General features: G+C 40.9%; 3 protein-coding genes, 1 long non-coding RNA gene and 1 other non-coding gene across 6 annotated transcripts; 1 reads left to right on the top strand and 4 right to left on the bottom strand.

Annotated features, from left to right (window-relative positions):
* Window positions 1–411: 411 nt before the first annotated feature.
* LOC136354844 (uncharacterized) lies at window positions 412–7,095 on the bottom strand. The gene is made up of 8 exons (XR_010738692.1): window positions 6,964–7,095; window positions 6,547–6,721; window positions 4,541–4,584; window positions 2,735–2,996; window positions 1,444–1,902; window positions 1,240–1,355; window positions 962–1,141; window positions 412–713 (listed from the first exon to the last, which is right to left on the bottom strand). It is a non-coding gene; the product is annotated as an uncharacterized lncRNA (long non-coding RNA).
* On the top strand, window positions 1,453–6,883 carry LOC4324914 (beta-hexosaminidase 3). Of its 2 annotated transcripts, XM_015765618.3 has the most exons (14): window positions 1,453–1,770; window positions 1,863–1,937; window positions 2,751–2,786; window positions 2,861–2,972; window positions 3,229–3,299; window positions 3,420–3,550; window positions 4,231–4,296; window positions 4,549–4,649; window positions 4,871–4,930; window positions 5,021–5,054; window positions 5,186–5,284; window positions 5,367–5,426; window positions 5,685–5,935; window positions 6,571–6,883. In XM_015765618.3, the coding sequence occupies exons 1-14, from the start codon at window positions 1,453–1,455 to the stop codon at window positions 6,735–6,737; spliced, it is 1,581 nt and encodes a 526-aa protein (XP_015621104.1). In that variant the 3' UTR covers window positions 6,738–6,883. The 2 variants fall into 2 exon arrangements, with proteins under 2 accessions (XP_015621104.1, XP_066162705.1); XM_066306608.1 differs by lacking the exon at window positions 2,751–2,786 and having other exon boundaries at window positions 1,863–1,941; window positions 2,841–2,972.
* A 5-nt stretch (window positions 7,096–7,100) lies between the features above and the next one.
* On the bottom strand, window positions 7,101–10,550 carry LOC4324913 (TPR repeat-containing protein ZIP4). Its single transcript, XM_015765617.3, has 5 exons — window positions 9,130–10,550; window positions 8,854–9,043; window positions 8,741–8,773; window positions 8,046–8,663; window positions 7,101–7,941 (listed from the first exon to the last, which is right to left on the bottom strand). The coding sequence occupies exons 1-5, from the start codon at window positions 10,440–10,442 to the stop codon at window positions 7,234–7,236; spliced, it is 2,862 nt and encodes a 953-aa protein (XP_015621103.3). The 5' UTR covers window positions 10,443–10,550; the 3' UTR covers window positions 7,101–7,233.
* A 901-nt stretch (window positions 10,551–11,451) lies between these two features.
* On the bottom strand, window positions 11,452–11,525 carry TRNAV-CAC (transfer RNA valine (anticodon CAC)). Its single transcript has one exon. It is a non-coding gene; the product is annotated as a tRNA-Val (tRNA).
* Window positions 11,526–11,967: 442 nt separating this feature from the next.
* On the bottom strand, window positions 11,968–14,168 carry LOC4324911 (G-type lectin S-receptor-like serine/threonine-protein kinase At2g19130). The gene has a single exon (XM_015775677.3). It carries the CDS (start codon window positions 14,022–14,024, stop codon window positions 12,207–12,209), a length of 1,818 nt encoding a protein of 605 aa, XP_015631163.1. The 5' UTR covers window positions 14,025–14,168; the 3' UTR covers window positions 11,968–12,206.
* Between the last annotated feature and the right edge of the window lie 7,022 nt (window positions 14,169–21,190).

The raw sequence follows: 21,190 nt of genomic DNA, 5'->3' as shown, positions 1-21,190 counted from the left end.
AGCCGCCCAGCCCAGGAACGGCTAAATTCTTGTCCAGAAAAGACCACATGGCCCAGTCTGCCAAAGCCGACAACGTTCATGTCATGTACATTGCCATCTTTTTTGTTTCAGCTGGTCCCTGTGAGCCGATATACTTCATCAAGGGCACTGTATAGAAAATATTTGAATTCAAATTCAAATTTGAATCGGATATATATACTTTTGGTCTCTAAACTTTAGATGTGTAAACTTGATGTGTATAAACTTTAGGTGCATAAATTTACTAAAATAGGAAAGTAATGCGATGCCAAAAAAGGAAACCAGGTGGAGGGAGGAGGGGGGGCACCCGATCGCTACCCCATCAGCTGGGCGATCGATCGCCCATTAGAGGTTTCGCTTCATCAACATCTCAGGGAAAAGACCAAAATAAGTTCGCATTTTGGACCCATAATAAGGAATAAATTTATGAAAGTTTTTTTTTTGTCAAAAAGAAAACCCACAGTTGCATCATGATTCATGAGATGCCAATAAGAGAGAGATGAGATCAATCAGGAGCAGGAGCCAGGAGGAAAGCTAACCAGACATGTTCACAAGGACAGCACCATCTGGCGTCGTTGGACAGCGAGAGCGGGCAACAACGTGTGACTGACCTACCACAACTAACCTGTAGACTGTCTTGCACCACCTCCTGACCTCCCGCCAATCCATCGAATCCAAACAAGAACTGACGGAGTCTGCAAAAAAGCCAACAACAAAATTAGTTTTGACACCCCTTGATACTTCCGATCTGCATTTTATTTTTTTGCAAATAAAATATAACCACGGCATGCGTGCTTGACAAAACACTCTTGTTTACATAAAGAAAATCAGTTGATCACATTTGAAAGTGTGTTGTACAAAGCTGATCGGCGCGCCAAACTTGGACCCATTGTGCTATATGGAGATGTGAAGCTACCAAAATTAGCATCAGTGAGCTACTTGCCTGGCCAACCGTCCCTGTTTGTTGGGTCACCAAAGTTGCATCCGACCTATTCATGCCATTTCGTCCCTCCATCTACCCGCTCCACGCCGCCTCGTCATCCCTTCATTACTACCCTCGCCATGCTTCCGGTGCTTCCTCTTCCCTCTTCCTTGTTCCAAGATAGGAATCCAATAAGCTGTCCTGTTAGTTTTCAGTTTTTCATCCAAAAGGTGTAGATTAGGAGGTGAAAATGAAGGTGCAAGTAGAGGACTAGAGGTTCCTTCAGGTTTTCTACTTGCCTTGCGCTTGCAGGTAAGCACATTGTTCATTACGAAATGGCTTTTCCATCATTGCTCACTCAAGAAAAATACAGCCACATGTTTCCCCTCGAATTTGCCAAGAAATAATAGTGAACCTGCAGCAGTTGTTGGATCTTTGTCACACCTCATAGATTGCTTTCTTCCACATAATTGCAGATTTTGCAGAGAAGGATATCCTATCACCTTGCAAACATGGCGCAGGCTCTGAGTTTGGGGTTGCTTCTTGCGTTTCTGGCAATTCAATCCTGCATCGCCATTGAGCTGACTGATCACATCGACTTGTGGCCTATGCCAACGTCGGTGAGCCATGGAACACAAAGACTTTATGTCAGCAAAGATATCACAATGTCAATGGAGGGAAGCACGTATCCTGACGGGAAAGGGATCTTGAAGGATGCCTTCCAGAGGGTAGTTGATTTAATGAAACTGAACCATGTCGTTGATGGTGCAAACCCAAGTTCTTTTGTACTCACTGGTGTAAATGTAGTTGTCCATTCACCTGAAGATGAGGTAATCAGCTAACTTGGCCTGTTGAATAGCAAGTTCTCTTAGAAACTGAATTGGTTTTTTCTGTTAATGCCTGCACTGTTCATCTTCTGCAGCTCAAATTCGGAGTAGATGAATCATATAACTTATCTGTTCCTACAGCAGGATATCCATTGCGCGTACAGATTGAGGTTAGTAGAAGTTAAATTGCTTTATGTTGTGGAAAATAGACAATAGTTTTCAAATGAAAAGACAGTAGAAGCATGCTCCTTAGTTGCTACAACTCCATTAGCGATGACGACTAAATTGTCATCCTACAGAACAACAATAAACATGATATGTTCTATGAACGAAGAATATATTTCTACTCTGAAATTGAGTAACCTGTTTTCCATACAAAAAAAGGTTAGACACATGTTAAAAGTTCATAAAATATGCTGATTTCACAAATATTGATATCACTTCCTACATATTATTTTTCTCAAAAGTTGCATCACACAGATTATTTAATGTCTCGGAAATAAAAACTAGCATAATACCAGATAGATAGATAGATAACTAAATGCAAATCACAAGTTATCTATGTGAAGTATCCTGTAACATCCACTGAGCAATAAAATATACTCCCTCCGTTTCACAATGTAAGACTTTCTAGCATTGTCCACATATATATAGATGTTAATGAATCTAAACACATACATATGTCTAGATTCATTAACATCTAAATAAATGTGGGCAATGCTAGAAACTCTTACATTGTGAAACGGAGGAAGTAGTTTGTTTGCTAAAGAACAATTGCTAAAATTGTAGTGGGCTCTTTCATATTTGTCTTGCATGGAAAAGGAAGTAGCTAGGCTGTACAACCAAGTGAAGCGCATGATGATGTCAAATTTATGCATGGCCCAAGTTTGCTGCAAATAGTTTGATAAAGTTCATGTAATAATGTACGATATCCATTTTCTAAAAAAAATGTAATAATGTATGGTACCTTGCAATATTTGTAGGCTCAAACAGTATTTGGAGCACTTCATGCTTTACAGGTAACCAACCATAATTTGTATGTTCTAAAAATTCTTCTGAGGCAAATCTGACAGTAAACTCTTCATCGCTGCAGACATTTAGCCAACTGTGTTACTTCGATTTCACATCAAAACTTATAGAACTCATCTCGGCTCCTTGGAGAATTTCTGACACACCAAGATTTCCTTACCGAGGACTTCTTATTGGTAAGATACAATATGATCTCTAACCTGTTTTTGCATCCCCAACAAACAATTATCACATAGCAATATTACTACCGACTACAAGCCGACCTTTGAAATGTGAACTTTTTTTAAAATAAAAACTTTGGATTTAACAACCATACAAACAACATAGGTATAGCATAAGTTGTACCATATAAACAAACACATATCATTCAATTGTACATACTGCTCATAACCATTTCCCTGCTGATTAAGGATCAAATGCGCCTGCATGCAGATACCTCAAGGCACTACCTTCCTGTTACGGTAATTAAAAAAGTGATTGATACAATGGCCTACAGTAAATTGGTATGTTTGCTGACTAGACAATACAAATTGCTTAGAACCATTGTTGTGTTTATGTAAGTATGTTCTTTGCAATGGTTTTCATTGTGATATCACACTATCTTGTTCTTTTTCATCATGCAGAACGTTCTCCATTGGCATATTGTGGATGCACAGTCATTTCCCATTGAAATACCTTCATACCCTAAACTGTGGAACGGTTCATATTCTTTTTCAGAGAGATATACGACGTCTGATGCTGTAGACATTGTACGGTGCGTTTTCTGTTCATTGCCATGCTAGATTTATTTGCCATCACAAAACAACCAAAAGCATGCTTAGAATGAAATGTGGGAGCTACACCCATCACAACAAAATATCCTAAATATTGCAATTAGTCACATTGTAAGATTGCTTTTTTGTTGCTTTTACATGATTGTATACATATTGTAGTTGTTTCTGTTTTATTTGCATGGGGTGCGACTTATTTTTGTATGTGCCTTTATCTTCCGTTGTACTGAGTACTCAAGAGCTTAGCCCACCTTTCATATTATACATCTGATAAATAAATATAGAGTGTAACTAACAAAATACTTTGTATATTATAGAGAATAATAGAACTACCAAACAAACAATAAAAATATACTGTAGGAATCATACACATGATTGTGAGGGGCCATAAACATGTTCTAAATCTTCTGGATCACAAATTACCTAAAATATTGTGTTAAAAATAACAAACTAACAATAATTCGGCAAGGGCAATCAAAAGGACTGACATTGACTCTATTTGAAGAATTGTATATGCAGTATGCACAAACATTTAATCTAGTTAGCTTTTCAGTTAAAGGCTGAACATTCTATAGCATATAAATTTTGGATGTCTCGCTGTCGCTATCACCAAAGTTATGTGCTAGAATTTAAAAAATTAAGATCACCATCTATATCTTTGCAGATATGCTGAAAATCGAGGTGTAAATGTTATGGCTGAGATTGATGTTCCTGGTCATGCTCTGTCATGGTAAGACACTTATAAATTGTTTTAAAAGATGTAAACTCCAAGCATATAACAAAACCACATAATATTTTGTAGTGCAAAACTTAGTTTATCCTTTGAAGGCACTAAAGTAAACAGTAAGACCCATCAGTGGAGTTGAGAGAACACTTTTTTTGTGAGCATGACACAATAAGTTTATATACTATATAGTATAATAGATTAATAGGCACATAACCATAAGAAATGGATGAAAATGTGAAAAATGCACCTTTTCAGGGGCGTTGGCTACCCATCATTGTGGCCATCAGATAGCTGCAAAGAACCACTTGATGTCAGTAACAACTTCACGTTTGGAGTTATTGATGGAATTCTTTCAGGTGATACATTATATATTTTGCTGACAGAAACGAAACATACAAATTTGGTAATATAATTGTTATTTCAAAAGATTATTTGGTGTTTGGGGTTTGGGCATGTTTTGGAAAGAAATCGGTGATTATTAAACTTGGTAGCACATACATCTGAATCAATTAATAATGGCAGAAAGTTGTGATTATCTTATTCAACCGTCTGACATAGTTTCTCTGTTATCTTTCAGATTTTAGCAAAGTTTTTAAATTCAAATTTGTGCATTTAGGAGGTGATGAAGTCAACACAAGTAAGCAGAAGTCTTGTATATGCATTTTCTTGTGGTACACACACCATGAATGTATATATTATTCATTTTATTATTATTGTCTAATTTCAGGCTGCTGGACTGCAACACCCCACATTAAGAAATGGTACAAACAGGGGAACTCAGGATTTGATAACTTACATGATGTGATAACATTCTTTGTAGTCATACAAAATAAACCAGTCATCTTCTGGCATCTCTCGATTTATTTAATGATAATCCTATTTCACGGGGCAGGTTGGATGATAACCAAATGAATGTGTCAGATGCATACAGATATTTTGTGTTGAGATCCCAAAAGCTAGCAATATCACACGGTTATGATGTCATCAACTGGTATGTCTTTTGGTTGCAGTCCTTGCAGATTTCACAGGCTTTAGGGAGTTCACAACTATTAACAAACATGCCATGCTTGCAGGGAGGAAACATTTAACAATTTTGGAGACAAATTGGACCGTAGAACCGTGGTTCATAACTGGTAATTTCTCACTTCCTGTTTGATTTATGACATTAATGAGTAGGGAATTGCTGGCAATGGGCATAATAATTGTCATAGTTAAATACTCCTATGTTCTAAGAAAAAAAAGGGGAGTTAGATCCAATCACCTCTAATGTACAATTATTTGTCTTTGGAATATATGCTCACAGTAAGACAAATAGTCCATCACTAGCCCATCTTAGTTCTTACTGTTATCAAAACAATTATCAACTGGTACATTTACTCACAAATTAACAGGCTTGGAGAGGATGTAGCACCAAAAGTGGTTGCGGCAGGGCTGAGATGCATCGTAAGCAACCAGGATAAGTGGTACCTAGATCACTTAGATGCCACATGGGAGGGGTTTTACACGAATGAACCTCTGAAAGGTATTGACGACCCAGAGCAGCAAAGTTTGGTCATTGGTGGTGAGGTTTGTATGTGGGGCGAACAAATTGACGCATCGGATATTGAACAAACCATTTGGCCACGTGCTGCAGCTGCTGCAGGTAACTAATGTAGTTGGCTATTCTAATTTATGTGGTGAAATATTTTAATTAGTGCATGCACATCATAATGGTGTCTGATAGTATTCGAGTTGGTTATCTTAACACAGGAGTATACTTAGAATGTAGCTTTCTTCCCATCCCATGTACAGAATAACAATGAAAATTTTGAGAACACTGAGTAGTCATTGAAATTCCCATTAGTAAAATTAAAACATCAACTAGAGTCTAAATGTTCATTACTCGGATTTGTTATATGCTATTTAAGGAACATGAAAGCGTAGTATCAACAATCAAAGACACACAAGCTAATTGCTGAGCAAAGGTTAGGAACTCCAACCAGAAGATTCCTGAAAAATGCCCAGTTGCCCACAGAAAAAAAAATGTAACCATTTCCATTATCTGAAAAAGTTGCCCACAAAAAGAATGACATAGTAACATGCCTGCTAATATCAATATACTATTTAAAGCACATGGTTTACAGTACAGAAGCAGAATTATTGTGCAATATTCTCGATTATAATATTAGCATTGCATGTTTTACTTCAATGTCACTTAATATACTAAGAACTGCATGAATATGTTAACATCTCTATGGACATGAACTGACTCACCATTTCATTTGTACTGCATTCAAGAGAGACTATGGACTCCTATTGAGAAGATTGCAGAAGACCCAAGATTGGTCACGTCAAGATTGGCACGCTTCAGGTGTTTGCTGAACCAAAGAGGGGTAGCTGCTGCACCGGTGGCTGGGTATGGCCGTACAGCACCATATGAACCTGGTCCCTGTGTAAGGCAATAGGATATTCATAGCAAGATGAAGGTAGTATGAACAGAGGATAAACTTTGTTCAGGATTCACTTTTACCAAGTGTAACATCAGCATCTCAATATTCAGATAGTTCAGTGGTTAGACTATTGAATATCCTAAGTTAACCTATTATCCCTATTTTTCCCCTCTTCCAATTTTCAACAGAATAATTTTGAGGATTCAGATTAATTGACTTGGACAGAATCACAAGAACTGACCGTAGAGCCGTAGATGTCATAGCAGCAAATCTGTTTTGACACCAAATTTAACTTTGTTGCAAACATTGCCATCTCCCTACACATGATCACGCATAAAATTCAAGGGCATGGTCACAGTCAACAAAGAATCCACATAGCTACAAGAAAGCACCTAACATCAGATCATATTTGACTTGTCATTTGGAACACTGAAATGAAAGAAACTTTGATTGTGTATCATTACTCAATGATCTATTTATCTCCAGTTGTGAAATGTGCCTTCACCAATTTCTAAACTAGAACAGGTTGAGACATGCTACCAGAAATACTGGCTTTTGGTGCCTCTTCCTGACTACACTCATCAGGTTCATCACCAGACACCCTCTCAAAGTTCTCAAAGGTCGTCTGCATGGATGCTATACGCTCCTTCATGCCCTCAAGATGCCGAGCCAGATCTAACCCCATTTTCATCCATTTTCTAGCCACTTTAGCTTGGTGAAGCCGTAAAGGCAAACATGACATGTTCCAGGCGGTTGCTACAAGCCACTGGCCTTCCTCAACTGGGTATTCACCCTCTTTCAGTCCAACCACAATCTGGTAGGCTTGTTGAAATACATCATAGGCTGCATCACTCTTGCTACCATTTAGGTCTTGTAAGCCAGCGAGACAGGCTAGCTTCCTGAGTGCACAGCTGATTACCCTGTAGTTTGGCGATTGTGAAGCAAGGGCAGTGGTGATGCAGGCCTTCAGGGAAAATTCAGCAGCCAGCATGTTAGGTAGGGCCCCTTTAGAAGCTGTTACACCAAGTGTAAGAAGATTAGCAGGTGTGCATGCTTTAGAGGAAGCAAAATTCTTGATCAGTTGTAGCTGCTGAGGATGTGCAGGGGTCCCCATCCTGCCCATGAGTTGGTAGGAGTTGAAGGTGTGAAGGTACAGGAAGTTGTTGGCCTCCAACTGATCAGAAGCCACTGGAACGGAGGGTGAAATCAAGGGCAATAGCTGCACATCAAAATAACGAAGCAAATCATTTTAGAGAAAATCAATGACTTTCAAACACAGAAGACAACGGTAACTTTTTGATATTTGCCAGGCTCCATCTTTACCTTTCCAGCTCTGCTTAGCATCTCAACACCTTTTTTAATGTCAGAATCTGACAACGGAGAATTGTTTAGCTCCTCAGCATTGAGCATGATAGTGACAGCCATGATCAATGCTTTGCAAACCTTGGACCGATTTTCATCACATTCAGCATTACGTGAGCTGAAGAACTCTGCTGCAAGCTCAAAAAACTCAGCGCCAAAATTGTACTTCTTCTCCTTTGACGCCCTTAAACCCATATTCCAGCTAAGGTCAGCAAACCAATTCAGTTCACGCCCCCCAACAATTCCACTGCCAAAAAAGCTTTCCACACCAAGATCAGCCATCCGTTGCTTGGCACGTCTTGAGTACTTCAGGATCTCAGCTTCAGTCCCTGGCTCACGAGAGAGGAGCTCAATAAGGTTGCGCAGAACAGCAACCTCAGGCATTGGCATTGGCCTCTCAGCAGAATAGAGGCCAAGAAGATAGCTCAACGAAGCAACTGCCACACCAAAAGACTTGCAGGACATAGCTTCATGAGCAGTGAGTGTTAAGAACTCAGGGTTGAAGTCAACACAGCCCACCATCGTCTTCATCTGCTTGAATGCCTCGTCCTCCTCCCCCTTCTGCAGATTAATCTTAACCTATAAATTCGCTCAGGTTAGTAAATTTACCAAATAAATTGGGGTCATTGCAAAGCTAACATGTATAGACTTGTTACCTTCAGAAAAGCACACTTGATATTGGGTTCAACCTACAGGTAAAGATTTTTGGTCAAATATATGAAGCAACACCCAGGACCATCTGACAAAGGATAAGGAGAAAACTTAGTACCTTGTAGGCTTCATTGACGAACTCGAGGGCTCGATCAAGATGCTGAAGGGCAATGTGGCAAATGCTAAGGACTCGGAAGCAATCTGCACGGCGGGATCTGCTTTCTTCATCACGAGACACATAAAGCATCGATCTCTCAATCAAGTCCGCACTGGTATCATAATTCTTCGCGCGGAAATGCTCTGTGCCACTGTCCCAAATTCCAAATTCCAGATTCAGCATCAGCAGGCGCGCGCATTAACAAACAGAAGATCAATTGGGTAAGAGAGTGCAAACCAGTTCCACAGCAGTGCATGCATTGTGCCACGCTCATGGGTGTTCCCGGGGCCATCGAACAGGGCGACCACCCTCTCATCCGACACGAGCTCGGCGATGGCCCTTGCACGCCCAATTCCCCCGCCACCACCGTCGATCACCTGCTTCACCACCCTCACTGCAGCAGCAGCACCTCCGGCGCGGCAACGCGCGGCGAGCGCAATGAGCACCTTGCGTGCAGCCTCAGGCCCCGCAGCGGCGAGGTACGCCTCTGCCGCCGACACGCACAAGTTCTCCGTTGCTAAGGCGTTGGCCATCAGCCGCTCGAGCTCCTTGTCGGCCTCCGCCATGTTCCCGCTTCCGATCCACGCGCGCATCGCCATGACCCCGATGCTCGGGTGCTCCTCCTCCAGCCCCATTGATGCCCTCGAGACCCGGATGCAACGCAGCACGCCTTCGTAGTCCTGGGCTTGGAGCCGCTCGAGAGCGAGGAAGCGGAGGCATCGCCTCTTGAGCCCCTCTAGATTTGGGGTTTTAGGAGTGGCGCCGCCGTAAGGGGGAGTCCTTGGGCTGGAGCTGGAAGGAGAGGCCGCCTTCTCGCAGAGATCTAGTGCTTCGGTGAAGAGAGTGGACGCTTCGACGGCGGGATTCGAGTGCTTCGCGGCGAGCGTGGCCTCGCCGATGGAGAGGTACCCCTGGGCGAGGGATTTGGCACCCTCCGGCGATGCGGCGGCGAGGGGCTTGGACCGGCTCAGGAGCGCGACGGCGAGGGCTTGATCGCCCGCGTCCGACGCCGCGCGGGCACGCGCGAGGTTGAGCTCGAGGAGGACGCCCCGATCCTCCGTTGCGGCGGCGGAGACCAGCGGCGTGGCCTTCTCGAAGCAGGCGGAGGCGAGGTCAACGCGGCCGAGGTCAAGCCAGGCCAGGCCGGAGCGGTGGAAGAAGGAGGCGACCTTCGCGGCCGCGGAGGGGACACCGTTGGGGATCCCGGCGAGGAGCAGGAGCTCCGGCGCCGCCTGCCGGATCTCCGCCTCCACGGCGAGCGCGGCGGGACCCCCGGCGAGGGCGGCGGAGTTGGCGCGATCGACCACCGCGTTCCAGAGGCGGGTCCCGAGCCGCCATATCTGGACCGAGAGCGACTCGGTGAAGGACGAGGAGGACGCGGCGGAGGCAAGGCTGGTGAGGATGCGGCGGAGATCGGCGGCGAGCTTCTCCGGGGCCGTCGCGGAGGCGGCGAACGACTCGACGTCGGAGACGGCCTTGCTGAGGTCGGCGATGAGGCCGGCGTGCGACGGCGGCTCCCGGTACTCGGGGGAGAGCTCGGAGATCTTCATCGGCGGCGGGAGCTTCGAATCGGATGGCGATGAGCGGGAAGAAAGCGAGGGGTGGCCGCGTGGAAGCGGGAGAAGGAGAAGGGGAGCGGAGAGAGGAGGAAGAATTACGGGAGGGGGGAGAGCTCGAAATTTGAATTGCTTGCATATATCCTCCCCTTTTATACCTGGAGCATATTTGAGAAGAACTCGAAACATCGAACTGCTTGTAAGTTATCAACAATTCCACCCAAAATACGCCAATTTTCAGTGCAAGTCTCACATGTGACTGTGAGGGCATGCAGCTCATTGGCAAACCATGATGAAGTGGGGGAAATTGACATTCTGCTATAGCCGGAGAGGGGTTTCAAATATAATGCTTGCCGCACGTTGGTTTCGATAAAATGCCACTAACAAATTAACCCCCACACGCTCCATATTCTATTTTCTCCATTTGAGGCAAAATGAAAATGTGTTTGTGTTGTATTTCGTGGTGATCTAACCAATTTGTTCCAGTGATCGTTTTTACTGTGATCAAAAAATTTGTGCAAATATAAAAGTTGTGCTTAAAGTAGTTTGGATAATAAAGTAAGTCACAAATAAAATAAATAATAATTCTAATTTTTTAATAAGACGAATGCTCAAACGGTGCAAGCAAAATATTAAAATCACTTATATTAAGGGGCGGAGGGAGTAGAAAAAAAATAAATACATTTTTTTGCAATAGATGGGTCAAATGGGCGCACAATATTTGAATTCATTTACAAGATTACAAAGATAGAAGAAAATATGAATATGAACTGAACTGAAAAAATGCACCTGCAAGAGATTGGTCAAATGGGCTCACAATATTTGAATTCATTTACAAGATTACAAAGACAAGAAAATATGAATATGAACATGAAATGAAAACAAATAAAAATATATGAATTCATTTACAAGATTACAAAGCAGAAATTCATTTACAAGATTGCAAAGCAGAAGAGAATTTGAATACGAAGTGAACTGAAAAAAATAAAAAACATATTTGAAATGTCTGAGCCCAGGTTCGAACTGGGGACCTTTAGTGTGTGAGACTAACGTGATAACCAACTACACCACCCAGACTTGTTGAGTAGAAGAATATTTCTATTGATTTTATCCTAGTATTCAAGTATTACAGATTGCCATGCTTATTCCCATCTATTTTTTCACTAATTATTCAAAATTCAAACTTCAAAATTACACTGTACAACGACTAACGCGAATTCCACATTCTAAGTAAGAAATGAGCTGAAAGATATTCAAAACAAAGAACTGAATATGTATATGTAAGTTCGGAACGGCTCATTTTAAGACCCTAATGACACTATACTGCTTCAAGCCAAACGCTACAATCTTCGCCGCCGGAGAACGATTTCCTGCTCAAATAGAAGTTGCTCGAGTCTGCATAAAGTAAGTTCAATCCAAATCAGAACACCAGAACTGCAGAAGTGAACAAGCCAAACATGAGAAACTGAAGCACAACTGATATGAACGTCTCCATGGAGCACACTCTACACACTGGAAAAAGGATAATATCAGTACAGTAGTATAGAGCCGATACAGTTTTTCGTATCTCAAATGTACAAATGTCTGTTCACTGCTGAAGGTACCAAACAAACACATCCGACTGATCACTGGAAGGTTTTTATTGCCGTACATAGATTACTATCACATACAACATCAAACAATTAACATGGCTAAATTAGCACATCAGATCAAACATCGTAGGTAACACAGAAATGGAGTATTTCTTGGTGCAGAGGCCTAGTTACTAGCTTGATTCATCTCAGAAGAAATTTCATATGATTTCACACCTTGACCAAGAACCTGAAGATATCTTGGAACTGGTGGCATTTCAACATCTACCAGTCCTTCTAGGATCTGAACGATTTCCCCCATTGTCGGCCTGGAGCTCTCACTGTCTTGAACGCACCAACAAGCAACCTTGCATGCCCTATCAAGCTCGCCTAGGTTCATGTCATCACTTGATTCAGAACCAAACAACTTGTGCAACTCTCCTTCTACAAGCTCCCTCGCAACTAACACTGGAAAGAATGAGCCTCCATGCATACCGTTCCTCTTTCCAGATATGATCTCGAAAAGCATCATTCCGTAGCTGAAAACATCTGCCTTTGTTGTGATGGCCTCACCGCTTATCCACTCTGGTGCAAGATAACCTATGGTGCCTCTCATTGACGTTAAAACCCTACTAAAATCCCGGCCTAAGAGCTTTGCCATTCCAAAGTCCGCCACCTTCGGAGTAAATGATGAGTCCAGCAATATATTCTGGGGCTTGATATCACAATGTATGATGCAATCCCTGCATTTCTCATGCAGATAAGCTAATCCTTTAGCGATTCCAGCAGCAATTTGATATCTTGTGCTCCAACTTAATGACACACCGGTACTCCCGAATAGATGATGGTCCAATGAACCATTGGGCATATATTCATAGACAAGCAATCTCTTTGCCCCTTCAGAACAAAACCCAAGTAGTTGAATCAAATTGATGTGATGAATAGTTCCAATAGTGCTCACTTCTGCCCGGAATTGCTTCTCTCCCTGACGGACACCCTCAAGCTTCTTAACTGCCATTGCAGTTGTATCTGGTAAAGCCCCTTTGAACACAGAGCCGAAAGACCCCACACCCAGTCTCTCAGAAAAGTTTTTGGTTAGGATTTGAAGATCGCTGTATTTGAAAGTGATCAGAGACCCATCAGTGTGATTCATACTACTAATCCGTCTTCTCCCATGGAGAGAATAAAAAACTATCACCACAAGACCAAGAGTAGCAAATCCACCAGCGATAATCCCAATAATCCACCATTTCTTGGTTCTTGAATTTGGTAGCTCTGATGCTGCCAATCGAATATAAATGGAGTCCATAGTCCCATCAGTGCTGTCTTGCAAGTTCATAAGCTCTGAGTGCCAAAGTGAACAAGTACCATTATAAGAGTAGGCAGTACAGGAACAATTACTCAGGCAAGCCAATTTGCAGCTGTGAATACTGGTAGCCTCAATACTCTGTGATTTGTCAGGAAGCTTGACACTGCCTATTGTATAGAACCTATCTTGCTGTCCTCCTGCTGAACTCTTGCTTCCGCATTGCAGCATGACATTTCTCCTACAACCAGCAGTTTGATCACCAAGATTCCAACTATTTGGATCACGAATGCTGAAGCCCTTGAGGCAGCTACATGATGACAAGGCACTCCCACTACACTTGCTATTAACTCCACAAAGTCCATACACGCCACAATTTGCTTTCGGTTGTGAAAAATAGAGTACCCAGGCTTGTGCTGACTCTACCCATACCAAAGACTGAGTTTGACCTGACACACCAATGGCATGCCTTGATAATACTCTATCATCTGTAACATTGTAGGTGAAGTATGTCTCCTTGTCATTGTTAACAAACTTATAAGTGTAAGGGGTGTTGGGATAGGTATTAGCAGGTGACAACTCTGGCATGTTAGGAAATGAACTGCCAGTCCAATTACCAGTACCCCAATACACCACAGACTTATTCCACGAGATAATGTACTGGTTTGAGCCATCTGGATCAATCTCTACAGAGAACATTCCTGGTGCTGGATCACCAAGGTTTTTCTAAGAGATCATCCTTTCTGGCACTCCAGTCACCTTGTTAAGACTGAGCTTGTTACCTGGGAGCCATGTGTCTGTGATATCATCGAAACTTTGCCAGAGCACACTTGAAGCATTGGACTCCTGTCTAATAACTAAGTTCCCTGTATCAAGGAGCACAGCAACCATGGGACTGGAACCTGTATTTGTTGAATTGGTTGACCAGACGGTCGAATTAGAATGACTAAGGATAATGTTTCCATCATCCAAGATGGACAGGCTTGATGACGATGGATCAGATACAGGTTTTTCCCTATTAACCACCCATACAACTGTTTGCACTGAGATTTTGTTGTACCAAATGCCCACGTACCACTTGCCAGTAGATCCTCCAGCTGCCCAACAAAGATCACCAGAAAAAGAATCAGTATAACATATCAACATGAAAACATAAAAATACGCACAATGAATGTTCACATAATGAAACTAAATGAAAAAAAATGCAAGCTTATTATATTGTGCATAACATTTATAAGCATGAGTTCAGTTTCTACTAAATCAATATAGAGGAAGTTATATGTAACACTCGCAGTAGCAGCGATTATATTTCAATTTAGATCTATTCTGTTTTGTCAACAGTTTTTTTTGTATTTAAATCATCAGCTTGGATCTATTTCTACCTTATTCTCAAGCAGGTTAACCAGACAGGCAGACAGCCAGTCAGGCAGGGAAGGATTGGCTGGAAGAAAAAAAAAGACAAGGACATTCTTTCCCTCGAATTCATCTAAGTTAGTACAGATCCTCTCAAAGAGTCATGGATTCACAGCTCTAAGGACTAACTAACCACATCTTCTGTTCTAGGTCACCATGGATTCGACCTCAAATTTTAAAAAAAGAAAATCTATTCAGCTTTTAACTCAACGATTGATATTCGAGCTTGCACTCAAATTCCTTCACTCCCAGTGAAAAATCCCCCACTTTCCACAAATTAAAATCTTTTGATCGGGAAGGGGTTCACCTCGATGGCGCGCTCCATGAGATGAGCGGTGGCTGGCGGGCCCCTCCGGAAGCGAAACCGGCAAGGACGACGACGGGATGCATCATGCATGTACGGATGGGAGTAGGACATTGGGCTTAGGAGAGATAAGAGGAACGAGGCAGCGCAACGGTCGGAGGCGAGGATTTGTTTGGCTCGCGCTCGACGCCGTGGATAGCAGTAGCACTATAGGTCTATAGCTGCCGCAGCGGCGCGCGGCGATGAAGATTGAAGAAGAAAGCGATGGGCAAAGCCGCCTGGCAAACGCCAATGCGTCGCTATACGTTTTCCTCGGTAAATATGTATGTGGTGAAAAAGTAGCGTAAAAATGAAAAAAAAAGTCATTTAAATTCAAAGAAAGTAGATTAGATGGTGTTACACCGCTATGTAAAAAATCTTTACCAAACTTAACTTAGTTTGTGAGATATAAAAATAATAATTATCAAACCAAATAAAATGTCTTAACGATATAGGAGTATCAAAATTTGTTATTTGTATATCTCATAAGTGGAATCCAGTTTTGACAAGATTTTTTACATGATTGTGTCGTATGACGCGTGAAATTTTTTTCCATGAACTTAGACAGCATTTTTATTATGGTTTATATAGGTTTTCATTTAAGTTAAGATTTTCATCATTGTCAACGAGTGATCCTCTCTAGCGGGAGGACGTGAGACCCCCCTTTATGAGTTCGGCCAGGGGATAGGGCGCGATGATCAAGAGCGTATCTTCGCGGTGGATTACGCTAGTGAGGTGGATGGCGATCGAGTGAGAGATCAGGGATTATATAGGTTCGGGTTGCTGGGAAGCATAATACCCTACTCCTGTGTGTGGAATTATGCTTGTGCTGTTACAAGAGACCGTGAGCTCCTAGAAAAACCCAACTGTGCTTCCCCTAGAATTCAAGCTACCAAGAGCCATCCTTTGCTCGGCGAACAACGTCCTCCTTTTATAGTTCAAGGGAATATCACATGCACCGCCTCTATTCGTCTCATCATTCCTAGAGGGGTCCCTTTTCCTCGGGTTCCGCTCCCGCCCATGCCTTAAACCGGAAGCATTGTGGCTGCTTGCTCCGAGGTGGGTCCCAGAGCCATCTCCTAACTGACACGGGGGACATCCCCTGTCATTCCCTCATTAATGCTTTGAAGACTTCTGCGGGCTCATGCTTCCGGGAACACACCGGCCGTGCGTGTTGAGCCCTACTGGCCGACGAGACAGGGCATACCTGCCCCTACGCCGCCTGACACAGGGCGGGGCGTGGGTGCGTTGTTACCCGTCCCATCCATCTGCCACCGGTCACAGACCTGTCCAAGTGATTGACACACGTCAATCACTTGGGCGGCGTCGCACGACCAGCCACGCCGCATTTAATATGACGGGGGTGGTTGGGACGCCGATCATGAATGCGCCAGCGGCGTCCCCTCCTCCGCCCACTCAGCCGCCACGTGGCAGCTGAGCGAGGGCCTCGGGGTAACACAGCCCCTCGGGCCCGAGGGGTGCGATGAGGCACCCCAAGTCCCCTAGGTAGGAATAGGGCGCCTCTCGGCTACCTATACGTGGCTAGGGGGATGGACTTCTTCACTCTTTCCCCCTAGCATGGGTACCTCGGGCCCATATCACCGACAACCATATATTTACCGTTCTACTTGTACTAAAGAGAAAAGAAAATGTATTATGCGTCATGTTGATTTCTAGCCCAGGATATCAGACATTGGTCTCTTACCTTTCTGCAAAATCGTGTTGCTTTACAAGATTAGGGTGGTGTTTAAATCTCCTAAAGATAAAGATGAAGATTAAGTGTTTCACGCAAAACAATATGGTAATAGCATATGATTAATTGAGTTTTAATCATTACAAACTTGAAAAATAGATTAATCTGATATTTTACAACAACTTTCATATAGAAAGTTTGCGCACGAAACACACCGTTTAGCAGTTTAAAAAGTGTGGCATGAGTATCCAAAATTTTATAACTCTTTGGAGAAACTAACACAACCTTCCTTGAAACTTATGCAGTGCAAAGCTGTAGTGCTGTTTTTTTCTCTTCACTGCAAGGTTCATGCATATATTATTCGGAAACTCCAATGGGCGGTCGATCGCCCTGCCCATCGGGTAGCGATCGCCCCACGCCCCCCTCCCCCCTCTCTCCCTCCACCTGGTTTTCATTTTTGGCACCACATTATTTTCCTTTTTTAGTAAATTTATGCATCTAAAGTTTATACATCTCAAGTTTACACATCTAAAGTTTAGAGACCCAGAGTTTATAAGTCAAAAGTTTTTATATCCGATTCAAATTTGAATTTGAATTCAAATATTTTTTTTATATATAGTATTTCTATACATCTAAAGTTTATAGACCTAAAGTTTATAAGTCAAAAGTTTATATACCCATTTCAAATTTGTATTTGAATTATATCTGATTCAAATTTGAATTTGAATTCAAATATTTTCTATATATAGTATTTCTATACATCTAAAGTTTATACACCTAAAATTTATAGATCCAAAGTTTACATGCCCGATTCAAATTTGAATTTGAATTCAATTTGAATTTGAATTCAAATTTTATAGACCTAAAGTTTATAAACTTTTTTATATATATAGTATTTCTATACATCTAAAGTTTATACACCTAAAGTTTATAAGTCAAAAGTTTATATACCTGTTTCAAATTTGAATTTGAATTATATCTGATTCAATTTTGAATTTGAATTCAAATATTTTCTATATACAGTATTTCTATACACTTAAAGTTTATAGATCCAAAGTTTATAAGTCAAAAGTTTACATACCCGATTCAAATTTGAATTTGAATTTGAATTCAAATTTTTTATATATAGTATTTCTATACATAAATTTTTCTAACTTTTGTTTTTTAAAAAAAAAAATTGTGGTGTACTGTAGTAGGAAGAGAAGGGAAGGAGGAAGGGGAGAAGCGAGAGGAGGTATTCGGATTGCCTATAGGGGGAGGGGGGCGAATCCGATCGCTGGGCGATCGTCCTGGCGATCGATTGTCCATTAGCCCCCCCCCATATTATTTGTTTTAACAATTTAGCTGATAGATAAGAAACCAGTGGATGTCCTCTCAAAAGGTGAAAATACTTTACTGTTTAGGCATACTTGTCAGGTTGCAGTTGCATCTAAAAAAAGTTCAACTGGATGCATCTATATACACATGTATCTAGGTTCATTTCTAAAATTGATAGGACTAAAACTTTTTAACTTTTAAGTCCCTATCACATCGGATGTTTGGACACTAATTATAAATATTAAACGTAGACTATTAATAAAATCCATTCTATAACCCTAGACTAATCCGCGAGATGAATCTATTGAGCCTAATTAATCCATGATTAGCCTATGTGATGCTACAGTAAACATGCTCTAATTATAGATTAATTAGGCTTAAAAAATTTGTCACGCGAATTAGCTCTTATTTATGTAATTAGTTTTATAATTAGTCTATATTTAATACCTCAAATTCATTTGATATGACAGGAACTAAAGTTTAGTCTCTGGATCCAAACACCACCTTAAACTTTTTCTGGGGCGCGGAAGTAGTATCATGCAGAACTAATTTCACTGAATCAAACAACCTAGGAACGATGGTCTGAACGATTAACAGAAAACTTTCCTTTCCTTAATTAAGGGTGTGTTTAGTTCACGTCAAAATTGAAAGTTTGATTGAAATTGGAACGATGTGACAGAAAAGTTGAAAGTTTATGTGTGTAGGAAAGTTTTAATGTGATGGTAAAATTGAAAGTTTGAAGAAATATTTTGGAAATAAACACGGCCTAAAGCAAGGCATGAACTTTGCTACTCCTATTTCATTTCAGAAGGAAAAGAATACACCAACCCAAAACGAAATACCATGAACAAAAACAAACATAGATAGATAGATAGATATGATGCATATGTACTATGCCGACCTTGTCATAGAACACAACCGAAAAAAAAATCAACGTGAACACGGGTAAAAGCTAGAAAGACGAAATACATATTATGCATGGATCGAAGCTGACGATGATCCATGTTAAATTACCTTTGGGCTGGAAGAATCCGAGCGCGAACTTGCCGCGCTCCGAGACTAACTTCTGGTCGCCGGTGAGCGGCCGGCTCACTGTGAGCGTGTCAGTGGCATGCAAGGCACGGCCATGGAGACACAGAAATAGCGCCACCACGAGCAACCGCAGCTGGAACTGGACACTCGAAGAAGAAGGCCAACAGCTACAGGTTTCCATGACAAAAACCGAGATTGGTGGTATCAAGGACCGACCATGTATACTATGCTTTTCCTGAGGGCTGAAGCAGCGATCATCATCATATATATGCCAGCTTGTCTACTCCGCTAGTACCCTCTTGGAGTCTCGAGTCTTATTAGTATATACTGTCATCCTGACTGATCGCTGTAGCGTATTGATCGCGATACAGTGTAAGGAATTTGAGCTGACTTATGACTTAATTTTTTTTAAGGACTGCTGATATCTGACTTGGTGCAATCGAGATACTATCTGCTGCCGCGCCCGTCGGTGCATGGCGTTGGGTGAGTGCCTTCGTCGTCGCCGTCTCTATCTTGTCTAAATTTTTCGTGGCTGCTTTCTCTGACGCTGTATAAGCTCCTAAGCAAGCGTTTTAAGTGCAATTATGCAGGAGGCTACCAAGTACCAACTGTAAAAAAGGGAATCACGCAGGAGGCGACAATGTCAAACGCACATGGACAGGACTCGCTGAATTCCCACGCGATGATGGAGAGCTAGACTCGGATTGAGAGACTTGAGACTCTGTCTAGATGGGACTATAACTTTTAAGTCACTATCACATCGAATATTTATACACTAATTATAAATATTAAACGTAGACTATTAATAAAACACATATATAATATTGGACTAATTCGCGAGACGAATTTATTAAGCCTAACTAATCCATAATTAGCCTATGTGATGCTATAGTAAACATTCTCTAATTATAGATTAATTAGGCTTAAAAAATTTGTCTCGCCGAATTAGCTTTTATTTATATAATTAGTTTTATAAGTAGTTTATATTTAATACTCTAAATTAGTATTTAAATATAAGTATTAAAGTTAAGTTACTGGAACAAGCACCACCTCAGAGGCCGTCCGGCAAACGCAGTATTCGATGGTGACTTAACCATCACTGTCAATCTGTCATTTTACTTGGACTTGACTAGGATTAGGACGCATTCTAAACAGTACTACCTCCGTCACAAAATAAGTGCAGCCATGAATATCCGTGCCCAACATTTGACCGTCCGTCTTTTTTAAAAAAATTGTGAAAAATTAAAAAATATTTAGTCACACATAAACTAGTATTCATGTTTTATAATCTAATAGCAATAAAAATATTAATCATAAAAAATTTTCAAATAAGACGAACGGTCAAACGTTAAACGTGAATAGTGTAAAACTACATTTATTTTGGGACGGAGGGAGTAACTAACTGAGTTTTACTCGTCATTTTTCGTGCACGGTGCGTTTCGTGCAAATATATACTCCATATATTAACTTATTGAAGTAATAGAAAAGAAAACTCTCCACGTTCATTCTCATGAACTAAAAGTTCTCATACTAATAAAAACAAAAGAAAAATAGAGTTTATCTGAAAATATAATTTAAAAATGGTTTAAATTCGAAATTAGAAAATATGGAATATTAGAATAGAAGACATGAATCCATATAGGTATACAATTTAGAGCTAATTAAAATTCAAAATTAAAAAAGAAAAAAATAAAAGTAGTTGTTAGAGTCCATATATAAATACAACTTAGAAATAACTAAAATAAAAAATAAAAAATAGAAAAGGAGTCTAGAATCCATATACGAATATAATTTAGAAATAACTCTAATTTAAAATTAAAAAAAGAAATAAAATAGCTGAGTTTAAAGTTCATATAGAAATACATATACAATTTAGAGCTAATTAAAATTCGGAATCAATAAAAAAATAAAGAAAACAAAAAAAGTAGAGTTTAGAGTCATATAGAAATATAACATAGAAATAACTATAATTTGAAATTAAAATAATAATATATATTAGGAAGAGTCTAGAGCCTATTTATGAATACAATTTAGAAATAATTGAAATTCAGATTTGAAAAAAATAAT

The sequence above is a fragment of the Oryza sativa genome, chromosome 1 (genome assembly GCF_034140825.1).
Source record: "Oryza sativa Japonica Group chromosome 1, ASM3414082v1".
NCBI classification, from domain to species: Eukaryota; Viridiplantae; Streptophyta; class Magnoliopsida; order Poales; family Poaceae; genus Oryza; species Oryza sativa.
This window is presented reverse-complemented; position numbering and strand designations above follow the sequence as displayed.